Source organism: Ranitomeya variabilis, chromosome 1, assembly GCF_051348905.1.
Source record: "Ranitomeya variabilis isolate aRanVar5 chromosome 1, aRanVar5.hap1, whole genome shotgun sequence".
NCBI classification, from domain to species: Eukaryota; Metazoa; Chordata; class Amphibia; order Anura; family Dendrobatidae; genus Ranitomeya; species Ranitomeya variabilis.
Genome location: NC_135232.1, coordinates 926,414,586 through 926,427,538, shown reverse-complemented (window position 1 = coordinate 926,427,538; position 12,953 = coordinate 926,414,586). Strand labels below are relative to the sequence as shown.

The following is a 12,953-nucleotide window of genomic DNA, read 5'->3' as shown; positions in this document are numbered from 1 at the left end:
ATATATATATATATATATATATATATATATATATATATATATATATATATATATATATATATATATATATATATATATATATATAGTGGGGCAAAAAAGTATTTAGTCATTCAGCAATAGTGCAAGTTCCACCACTTAAAAAGATGAGAGGCGTCAGTAATTTACATCATAGGTAGACCTCAACTATGGGAGACAAACTGAGAAAAAAAAATCCAGAAAATCACATTGTCTGTTTTTTTATAATTTTATTTGCATATTATGGTGGAAAATAAGTATTTGGTCAGAAACAAACAATCAAGATTTCTGGCTCTCACAGACCTGTAACTTCTTCTTTAAGAGGCTCCTCTTTCCTCCACTCATTACCTGTAGTAATGTCACCTGTTTAAACTTGTTATCAGTATAAAAAGACACCTGTGCACACCCTCAAACAGTCTGACTCCAAACTCCACTATGGTGAAGACCAAAGAGCTGTCAAAGGACACCAGAAACAAAATTGTAGCCCTGCACCAGGCTGGGAAGACTGAATCTGCAATAGCCAACCAGCTTGGAGTGAAGAAATCAACAGTGGGAGCAATAATTAGAAAATGGAAGACATACAAGACCACTGATAATCTCCCTCGATCTGGGGCTCCACGCAAAATCCCACCCCGTGGGGTCAGAATGATCACCAGCACAGTGAGCAAAAATCCCAGAACCACGCGGGGGGACCTAGTGAATGAACTGCAGAGAGCTGGGACCAATGTAACAAGGCCTACCATAAGTAACACACTACGCCACCATGGACTCAGATCCTGCAGTGCCAGACGTGTCCCACTGCTTAAGCCAGTACATGTCCGGGCCCGTCTGAAGTTTGCTAGAGAGCATTTGGATGATCCAGAGGAGTTTTGGGAGAATGTCCTATGGTCTGATGAAACCAAACTGGAACTGTTTGGTAGAAACACAACTTGTCGTGTTTGGAGGAAAAAGAATACTGAGTTGCATCCATCAAACACCATACCTACTGTAAAGCATGGTGGTGGAAACATCATGCTTTGGGGCTGTTTCTCTGCAAAGGGGCCAGGACGACTGATCCGGGTACATGAAAGAATGAATGGGGCCATGTATCGTGAGATTTTGAGTGCAAACCTCCTTCCATCAGCAAGGGCATTGAAGATGAAACGTGGCTGGGTCTTTCAACATGACAATGATCCAAAGCACACCGCCAGGGCAACGAAGGAGTGGCTTCGTAAGAAGCATTTCAAGGTCCTGGAGTGGCCTAGCCAGTCTCCAGATCTCAATCCTATAGAAAACCTTTGGAGGGAGTTGAAAGTCCGTGTTGCCAAGCGAAAAGCCAAAAACATCACTGCTCTAGAGGAGATCTGCATGGAGGAATGGGCCAACATACCAACAACAGTGTGTGGCAACCTTGTGAAGACTTACAGAAAACGTTTGACCTCTGTCATTGCCAACAAAGGATATATTACAAAGTATTGAGATGAAATTTTGTTTCTGACCAAATACTTATTTTCCACCATAATATGCAAATAAAATGATAAAAAAAACAGACAATGTGATTTTCTGGATTTTTTTTTCTCAGTTTGTCTCCCATAGTTGAGGTCTACCTATGATGTAAATTACAGACGCCTCTCATCTTTTTAAGTGGTGGAACTTGCACTATTGCTGACTGACTAAATACTTTTTTGCCCCACTGTATGTATGTATGTATGTATGTATGTATGTATGTATGTATGTATGTATGTATGTATGTATGTATGTATGTATGTATGTATGTATGTATGTGTGATATATATATATATATATATATATATATATATATATATACATACATATATATATATATATATACATATATATACATACATATATATACATACATATATATACATATATATATATATACATATATATATATATATACATATATATATACACATATATATACACATATATATACATATATATATATACATATACATACATACATACATGCATACATACATACATGCATACATACATACATACATACATACATACATACACAGCACAGACCAAAAGTTTGGACACACCTCATTTAAAATTTTTTCTGTATTGTCATGACTATGAAAATTGTACATTCACACTGAAGGCACCAAAACTATGAATTAACACATTTGGAATTATATACTTAACTAAAAAGTGTGAAACAACAGAAAATATGCCTTATGTTCTTCAAAGTAGCCACCTTTTGCTTTGAGGACTGCTTTGCACACTCTTGGCATTATCTTGATGAGCTTCAAGAGGTAGTCACCGGGAATGGTCTTCCAACAATCTTGAAGGAGTTCCCAGGGATGCTTAGCACTTGTCGCCCCTTTTGCCTTCACTCTGCGGTCCAGTTCACCCCAAACCATATTGATTGGGTTCAGGTCTGGTGACTGTGGAGGCCAGATCATCTGGCGTAGCACCCCATCACTCCCCTTCTTGGTCAAATAGCCCTTACACAGCCTGGAGGTGTGTTTGGGGTCATTGTCCTATTGAAAAATAAATGATGGTCCAACTAAACGCAAACCGGATGGAATAGCATGCCGCTGCAAGATGCTGTGGTAGCCATGCTGGTTCAGTATGCCTTCAATTTTGAATAAATCCCCAACAGTGTCACCAGCAAAGCATCCCCACACCTTCACACCTCTCCTCCATGCTTCACGGTGGGAACCAGGCATGTAGAGTCCATCCGTTTACCTTTTCTGCGTCACACAAAGACACGGTGGTTGGAACCAAAGATCTCAAATTTGGACTCCTCAGACCAAAGCACAGATTTCCACTGGTCTAATGTCCATTCCTTGTGTTCTTTAGCCCAAACACGTCTCTTCTGCTTGTTGCCTGTCCTTAGCAGTGGTTTCCAAGCAGCTATTTTACCATGAAGGCCTGCTGCCTCCTCTTAACAGTTGTTGTAGAGATGTGTCTGCTGCTAGAAGTCTGTGTGGCATTGACCTGGTCTCTAATCTGAGCTGCTGTTAACCTGCCATTTCTGAGGCTGGTGACTCGGATAAACTTATCCTCAGAAGCGGAGGTGACTCTTCGTCTTCCTTTCCTGGGGTGGTCCTCGTGAGCTAGTTTCTTTGTAGCGCTTGATGGTTTTTGCAAATGCACTTGGGGACACTTTCAACGTTTTTCCCAATTTTTCGGACTGACTGACCTTCATTTCTTAAAGTAATGATGACCACTCGTTTTTCTTTACTTAGCTGCTTTTTCTTGCCATAATACAAATTCTAACAGTCTATTCAGTAGGACTATCAGCTGTGTATCCACCAGACTTCTGCACAACACAACTGATGGTCCCAACACCATTTATAAGGCAAGAAATCCCACTTATTAACCCTGACAGGGCACACCTGTGAAGTGAAAACCATTTCCGGTGACTACCTCTTGAAGCTCATCAAGAGAATGCCAAGAGTGTGCAAAGCAGTCATCAAAGCAAAAGGTGGCTACTTTGAAGAACCTAGAATATAAGACATAATTTCAGTTGTTTCACACTTTTTTGTTAAGTATATAATGCCACGTGTGTTAATTCATAGTTTTGATGCCTTCAGTGTGAATTTACAATTTTCATAGTCCTGAAAATAAATACATACTGTCCGACATAAATCACCAATTCAGTTGTCATTTTGGATTTCATTATATGGGATAAATATTTTCATACTATATATTAGTTGAATCAAATACGCACACAGGCAATACCCAAAAAGGAAAAAAAGGTGGACATTTAATCTCTAATATTTTTTTTTCCTTATTTACAATTTTTTTTTTTACACATATTTAACCCCTTAATGACCGCTGATACGGCGGCAGTTAAGGGTACTTATTCCTCAGCCCCGCTTTTTACCTGTGCTGATAAACAAGGGTATAGCCCCCTCCCAGAGTCAGAATTTCTCCAAGATCTCGGCTACATGTGGGAAATGTTATTTATTAACTATTTTGTGACACCACTCTCTGACTTAAGGGTACAAAAATTAAAAGTTTGAAAATTTCAAACTTTTAAATTTTTTTGCCAAATTTCCATTTTTTCCCCATACATAAACGCAAGTTATACAGATGAAATTTTACTGCTAACATGAAGAACAATATGTCACGAAAAAAGATTCTAAGAATCAGTGGGATACGTTGAAGCGTTTTAGAGCTATAACTTCATAAAGTGACTGGTCAGAATTGTAAAAATTGGCTTGGTCATTAAGTACCAAATTGGCTCTGTCACTAAGGGGATAAACCGTCTTTTTAAAAAGGAATTCAACCTCCAAGTGTTTTTTTTTTTTTTTTTTACATATTTAAACTGTAATTTTAAAAAAATAAATTGAACCTTCAATTGCTTTATGACCTATGCAATACCTTAGTACTGCAGTGTATTGTGAAACTGACGATTTTCTATGATGCCCAGCCATAAGGATGGCTTGGGGTGAGGATGGCCGTCAGAAGCAACTGTTGCCACAGTGAAGCCCGTTAAATGCTGCAGTCACAGCTAGTGGAGATCATATCAGTTGCTTTGGGTGCGGGATATGAAATACAGCCAACACGCGCTGAATGGAGCAGGCTGGGCTATGACATCAGTACAGCCAAAGCAGGTTTATCTGTAGTCCTCCGCTGTTCCGATTTACAACCCCTTTACATCATATGAACTTACAATTGAGCAGTAGGAAACAAGCTCTCACCCGTTCTAGATCCTGTCGCAGATGAGTAAATAGTTGCAAACGACGAATCAAGAAGTCTTGTTCGCGCTTGGCCAAGTTGTCTTCCTCGTCCTTCTTGGGAGTTATGAGTGGTTTGTTAAAATTGGCTTTCCTCTTCAGTTTCCAATACTGGTAGATAAAGTCTGTGACATCATATGGGACTTGCATGGCCTGACTCACATCCTGTACATTGACAAATGTATAGAAGTCGTCCTCAAGCTGCTGGAGTTTCAGCTTACGTTGGCTCTCGTGCTTCGCCTCCTGCTGGCAGGCAGTAAGACCTTGTAAGTCATCCAAGCACGATGGGGAAGCCCTGACGGCGCCATTTAAGTCACTAGCACTCTCAATGATCTGGCCATCCTCTGTTTTCTTGCTTCCACTATGCTTTGGGCAATAAGACTTAAATTTGACTTCATCTTCTTCTGTTAGGATGGTCTTCATCTCCAGGCCGCGATCAAAGGCGCATGTGACGTGAAAAGCAATTCGGCAATTTTTAACTGAGCACTGAAAGCAAAAAAGAAAAATATAACGTTAGAGATTTCTACAGAACAATTAAAGGCAAAAAGCAGCAGACTCCAATGATACAGGGGGAAGCATATAGAAAAGATTCTACTTCTTTCTTCTGAGCCACTACGAGTTTTGCGATCAAAACCTGCACATGGCACTAATCAAAAAAGCATAAACAAAAATGAACATATGCAATGATATGTGACAATAACTTGCAGTGGATGTGTTTAGTATGCTAAAAGACGTCATCTGCACATACTCCTATGTTGTCTTCACAGACTTTTTTTTTTGCCGAGACCTCAGAGCAAAAAGTCTCTAATCAAAATTTGTAGTTTTTGAGCTCCTTGTGATTTTTTTGAGTTTCTGCTCCAAGAACACAGCAAATAAAAACAAAAAAAACTCAATGTCAACACACCATTAGGAAGAGAACAAAGGAAATTGTGAATCTACATCAAAATGTGCATGTAGTACATGTAGATTTTTAAGATTTCACTCCTGCTACATTGCAGTGGAAGAAAACTACAAAAGAGATTGACAACGCTGGAAACCTACACTGCCTGTCAGTCTCAGGAGAGAATGAGTTCTGTAGAGTCTGGCTCTGTGATCCTCGGCAGAGTCTGCAGCACCTCGTCCCGTGTGGACTAACGGAAGCAGATAACGACCAGAAATTACAGGCCCATGGCTTCTAGACGGCACAGGTTTGTGACATGTGGAGGGAGACTCTGATTTACAGGCATCTATAACATTCATATTGCCACAGTAGTATCTACAATCATTACCCGTGAATAGTCAGAAGTAGACCCCAATAGCCTTCCTGCCCCTTATTCCGATATCCGAAATTTTCTGAACATCTCCAGCGAGCTATAGCCTGTAGTTATACATTTATGCTGCATTTGGTAATGGCCAAGGCCGTCCATTGCAGCGTGTAAACTGGCAAAAAAATAAAGTCACTTTCCGCTGCAGAGAGTGTTTTAGGCTGTGCTACATGACAGCTTTCTAACCTCAGAGACTAACGCACAACGACAACAGAATATTTCGACGTTCCCCTGAAAAGAAGTCAATCCACCCTCCTCTGGGCTTTCCTGCTCAGGTTGATTCAGCACGCAGATGAAAGGGAAAACACACAAGACAGTTATTAACCGGCCTTACATCATCTGAGACTATGCCGGACTGGCGTCAGAAATCAATACGCTGGAAAAAAATAAATATAAAAAGGAGCAAAGGAAACAAGAAAATACAACAGCACAAACTACAAAAGATGTTATTGGAAAATGAACAGAAGACGGCGGGCGGATCAATACACAGATGACGGCCATCACCTGAGCAATGGCAAACTATCAGACCATGGAAAGCTTTTAGTCATTATTCCATGGCATTTAACAGACTGGCAGCAATTCCAGGGATCGGCGCTGTTCATTTACAAGGCCGCACGCTGCTGTCTGTGGACGGGCTGGACGTTTACTCCATCACGCACACAGTTTAATCACACATCTACAGTCATCTGCAGCCCTCAGGGATTAGAGAAAAAACACACAACAGAAATAAAACCCTATAATTACATCGGTGATTATGTAACATCCCCCGAGAGATGAAATTCATCCTGTTTTTATGATGCCCACAGGGGAGCCTATGATAATGGCTGGAACACATCACACATTAGTCTATTTTTAAGGTTGCAAAGCTTAACCCTTCTTACTGCTAGACGTTTATCAATTTTCACACTTTGTAACAAAAAAGAAAATTCATTAAACAAAAACCCCAAAATGTTTTACCCACAAATTTTCCTTCATGCAATTTTGCACTAAATGACACGTTATGTAAAATAAAGTATACAAGCGTATGTTTGAGGTCTGTCCTAATCAGAGCCTTACGTGAAGGGCACCAAGTAAAAGGAGTCCGTCCACCCAGTTTATGACTGGGCTTAAATGTACAGCAAAAGGGAAGAAATCAGAGCAATAACGGGAGGGGGGACAAAGGCTCATCATCGCTCGCCTTAAGGTACCAAGAATCAGGTTTATCCATGTGGTCTCTACATAAACCAGGAACAGGAGAAATGCTGAGCAATATGACTGAGATCCCTCCGAAAGGAAACTTCTAGAACTGTGCTGATATCCAGTAACTATTCTGCTACCTGCACCCAAGCAACAAGTGGACTGGGTACAAAGTGACAGAACCATTAGGCATTAGGGCAATCATTTACTTGTTTTCTTAGCTGTAAAGCCCAAGCTCATGCCTTCACTGCCCGGGTGCAATGTGAATGGTCTTCGAGGATACATGTGAGGTTGTGCTAATGAAAGACGCTCCATTAGATGCTGTGCCTTTCACGTCCCAGTGTCATTTCATTGGATCAGTGGGTTTTGCAGAAGACACGCTGATTCTGAGACAGACCGAGAATACAACTTGTGCTACTGTGCCAGCAGTTTCAATGGCAGGCTGTATGCTCCGGGTATAGTCCCACATGGCGAAAATAGAAAGCGGCACTGACTAATCCGGCATTAATTAGCTAGCATTCTTGAGGCACGGTCACAGAGATGAGGCCATAGCCGTTTCACCTGTTACCACACTTCATCTGGTCAGGACGAGTCACATTGTACCACCCAATTCTATTTACAACTTAATTAGCATATTTTATTACATCTAACGCCATAATAATACCTAATTATATATAAAGGAGGTGTGACTGCTTTCATAACCACAACACACCAAAGCTATCTATAGAAAGGGATTTAAAAAGGAGTTGTCCAATTTAAACTATTTATCCTTACCCACAAAATAGGAGATAACTTGTTGAAATCGTTGTGGATCTGATCGCGCAGAGCCACACAGATCGGCAGAATGCAGCACTCTTATCCCTGCATACTCCACCTGTGCTCCATTCATTCTCTATGGGGCTGGTGACCGCTGTACTCTGCTTTTTCCAGCAGCACCATAGAGAATGAATGGAGTTGTGGTGAGGTGTCTGACCTGCCATGCTAAAAATTCCCCGATATGCTGATGGATGCGGTTCGGAGTGATGCGATCTCCACCGATCCGATAGTTATCACCAATCCTGTGGATAGGTAATTTTTTTTTTTTTAACTGGACAACCCCTTTAAATCATTACGGCCATTTATATCTATGGGGCCTAATTCCTCTGTCTTCAGGATTAATTGTGCATCTTAGCAGTGCCTTATGCCCTTCGCCCCCCTCAGTGGTATATATTTACAATATAGAGCGGCATGTGGCACAGGTCACCAGTGTGCCCGAGAACCTGTTGGTAGAGAACGCACATGTTCACTGAACGGTTCACAGATTGGATGAATTGTTTCACCAGTGCAGAACCGTCCACACTGGCATATAATTGCGTACACTGTGGACTTGGTCTACCAGCCAACTAAATTATCAAAGCTGAAGATAGAATTATCTAAAGGAATCTGATCAGAACAACACGTATACTCACAGCCGGGGATGGTGGTGGGGGGATATATTCACAGCCGGGGATGGTGGTGGGGGGATATATTCACAGCCGGGGATGGTGGTGGGGGGATATATTCACAGCCGGGGATGGTGGTGGGGGGGTACAGGGGGGAAATATATTCACAGCCGGGGGTGGTGGTGGTGGGGGGGGGGGGGGGGGGTCAGGGGGGGGATATATTCACAGCCGGGGGTGGTGGTGGGGAAGGGGGGGTTGATCGGGCCAAAGACAATAACAGAGTACAGATAATGTAATAAAGGATACCTGCAGTCCTATGTAACAAAAACACATACGCATTTACATGACATTTTAATAAACATTAACCCCCAATAGTGTTATCACATACACCCCGTACAGTATAGTGATCCATTAAAATCATCCCCACCCCGCTGTGTAATTACATACACCCACTGCATTCGAATCATCCCCATAATCACTCACACCCCCTTACACATGCCCTACCCCATGCAATTAGATGCACCATTCTTTATACTAATGCCACCACCATCAGTTCATTTAGAAATGTGCTAGTGTGCACTGGGACATGGGCTACAATTGGCCCATGTGTTGTCCTTTACTGACACAGACAGAAGCCTTAAGGCTATGTGCACACGTTGCAGATTATTTGCGGTTTTTTTAGCGTTTTTGCGCTATAAAAACGCTATAAAACCGCAAATAATCTGCATACATTAAGCATCCTATCATTTTTAATGAAATCCGCAATTTCTGTGCACATGATGTGCGTTTTTCCGCATGAAAAACGCATTGCGGAAAAAAAATGAACATGCTCATTAATTTTGCGGGTTTTTTTGCGGTTTTCCCACTGTCTAATGCATTGGGAAATGTTTGGGAAAAACCGCGTCAAAAACGCGCAAAAAACGCGCTAAAAACGCATGCGGTTTTCATGCGGAAATCCGGCAGAAATGTCCGGATTTTCACAGGAATTTTCTGCATCAATTCCTGAACGTGTGTAGGGGGCCTAAAGGGTGCGTGCCCACGATCAGGAATAGCAGTTTTTGGACACAGCTCACCTGTGCTGCATCCAAAACGCTGTGTTCTACATTACAAGCACAGTGGATGGGGTTATAGAAATCCAGTGCCCACTGGGCTTCTATTTACCACTGCACAAACCCGTGCCATGGGTGAGTTGAAGGGCAGCACCATGTCAATTTCTAGCGTCTCCACAACAGAAATGTCCACAATAGATGTGCACTGGATGCGGTAAATCCCCATTGTTCAATGAATACATGCGGATTTAACTGCGCGATTGAGTGCAGCGAAAATATGCTGCATCCAAAATGCTGCTATTTCCTGATCTTGAGCACGTGCCCAAAGGGGTTGTCTGGCCCAAATCGTTACGTCTGCAGGCACTGTGTGACTGCAGACTTATGAATCCCCCCAGGGCATGCACTGTGTGCGATACGGGGGATTCGCCGGTTTCTGACCCAGGACTGGAGGTTATGTATGCGTTCTACATACTCCCGGCCACAGCCCGCCTAGTGGCCCACTCCATAACAATTGCATTGAGCAAGGCCGTGGCCAGTCTATTGATGTGGCCGTCCAGTGGGCCGACTAGTGAGCACAGCGTCCCTCCATATAAGTGTACGGAGTGAGGCCGCGCCAAGGAGACTGTATAACTTATATATACCTTCCGTTCCAAGGTCAGAAACTGACCAATCCCCGTAGCGCACACTGGGTGCTGCTGGGGGGGGAATGATAAGTCTGTAGTCACACAGAGTGCCTGCAGCCTTATCGATGAAGACCTGACAACCCCTTAAGATATGTCCTATTTATTGCAGATTTTAAGTGTAAATTCACCAACTAATTTACAGAGCAATAATGGCAGTAAGTGGGGTTCTACAAAATGTGGACGTGAAGTTTGCAGATACTTCGGCACGTCACACATTTAAATCTGCTGCATGTCATATTTGTGCTGTAATTCCCCCCCCGTCGGGTAACCTTATAAACACACAATGCTGTATATCTGCCATGTAAAATAACATCCAATACACACATATGGACATATATTTTATTACCTACACATTTGCACACACACTACACAGACTCATGCACACATATGTGCACCCACTACATACACACACAGCCTATATTCATTATGTGTCTCTTACATACATAATGGTCAGCTTCTTACTTTTCACATCCTGGGCTGCATTGAAGACGCCAGAAAAAGGGAAACAAGAGGGACTAAAGTGAGGACAATTCGTGGGAACTGTAGTGAATCTGCACTGTGGAAACTTTGGTTTCTAGATTAGCTGCCCAGCAGTACGCACCTTCAATGGCCAGCTGTGTGATAAGGCTTATGAGAGTAACCGTTTGTATAAAATAATATTTAATTTAAAAAATTCATGTACACTTAAGAATGGGGGCGATGAACTGGACATTCAGGGCACAGGTCCCAAATTAAAGTGCCGAGAGGTCCAGTTTGCATTATACTACCACATTCTTTTAATTTAGACAAAGCAGAAATGTAATCTTTGTTGCCAACTCATCGGTGACCCGTGATCACGTGACGGGGTCACCGATGGGCGAGATTTCTGGCGTGCAAGATAAATGCAGCTGTCAGAGATTGACAACGACATTTAACGGGTTAACAGCTGCGGGTGGATCACGATCCCACCCGCGGCTGTTAAGAGGCACGTCAGCTGTTTAAAACAGCTGACAAGTGCCGGGAAAAATGTGGGATCAGCACTGGAGCCCACATCAAAGGTACGGATTCCGACATGAGCGTATTATGCCCAACGTCGGAAAGGGCTTAAAGGAAATGAGTCAGCAGGATTTCAAACACTATTAGAAATCCATTACTGAGAAATCAGCGGTTCAATAGATATGCAAATGAAGCTGAAGAACTATGTAGATCTGAAGCCTCTGTCACTCCAGCTCTATTCCCTGTCCAGCGCCACCTCCTCCTACTACTACTACTACTACTTGACTGACAGCCTCTTTACTTTGTGACTTCAGGCAAACGAACAGTCAGCCAAGCAGGAGGAGACCACGCTGGGTTGGGAATAGAGCTGAAATGACAGAGGCTTCAGATCTACAAATAGTTCTTCAGTTTCATTTGCATATCTATTGAACCGCTGATTTCACAGTAAAGGCCCCGTCACACATAGCGAGATCGCTAGCGAGATCGCTGCTGAGTCACAAGTTTTGTGACGCAACAGCGACCTCAGTAGCGATCTCGCTATGTGTGACACGTACCAGCGATCAGGCCCCTGCTGTGAGATCGCTGGTCGTGTCGGAATGGCCTGGACCTTTTTTTGGTCGTTGAGGCCCCGCTGACATCGCTGAATCGGTGTGTGTGACACCGATCCAGCGATGTCTTCACTGGTAACCAGGGTAAACATTGGGTTACTAAGCGCAGGGCCGCGCTTAGTAACCCGATGTTTACCCTGGTTACCAGCGTAAATATATAAAAAAAAAAAACAATACATACTCGCCTTCTGATGTCCGTCAGGTCCCTTGCCGTCTGCTTCCTGCTCTCACTGACTGCCGGCCGTACAGTGAGAAGTGAGAGCACAGCAGTGACGTCACCGCTGCGCTCTGCTCTCACTGTACGGCCGGATCTCAGTCAGAGCAGGAAGCAGACGGCAAGGGACCTGGACACCGAAAGGCGAGTATGTACTGTTTGTTTTTTTTGGTAACCAGGGTAAACATCGGGTTACTAAGCGCGGCCCTGCGCTTAGTAACCCGATGTTTACCCTGGTTACCCGGGTGCTGCAGGGGGACTTCGGCATCGTTGAAGACAGTTTCAACGATGCCGAAGTCGTTCCCCTGATCGTTGGTCGCTGGAGAGAGCTGTCTGTGTGACAGCTCCCCAGCGACCACACAGCGACTTACCAACGATCACGGCCAGGTCATATCGCTGGTCGTGATCGTTGGTAAATCGCTTAGTGAGACGGGGCCTTAATGGAAGAACGGACTGGCCATGTAAAGGTATTGCTGGACTTGTGTATGAAAGAGCTACATTTGCATATGAATAGTCTGGAGTGTGAAATCCAATACTGTGCAAATGATTTAGGTAAGTGTGGAAAAAAAAATGCCGTAAAAATGCTTTCAAAAGACGTAGTTACTTACCAATAACGAGATTTCTCAGAGCCCATGAAGGCACCACGGAGAGAGGGAATCCGCCCTTCAAGGACAGGAAACCTACAGATAAAATGGGCGGTACCTCTCTCCCGCATCACTTGTTTACAGAGCACAAGAGGACTTCCAGATTAATAACATAATATTCAACATTACTATGAAGCTTAACAGAAACATCATGTGACTACGTA

At 43.0% G+C, this 12,953-nt stretch overlaps 1 protein-coding gene across 4 annotated transcripts in view; it reads right to left on the bottom strand.

The window, feature by feature from the left end:
- Window positions 1-12,953, bottom strand: part of JADE1 (jade family PHD finger 1) — a 145,022-nt gene that overhangs the window by 17,364 nt on the left and 114,705 nt on the right. For all 4 annotated transcript variants that reach the window (XM_077279133.1, XM_077279135.1, XM_077279134.1 and 1 more), the window contains exon 9: window positions 4,680-5,201. In XM_077279133.1, coding sequence (XP_077135248.1) covers window positions 4,680-5,201 — 522 coding nt within the window. The remainder of the gene's footprint in view (window positions 1-4,679; window positions 5,202-12,953) is intronic.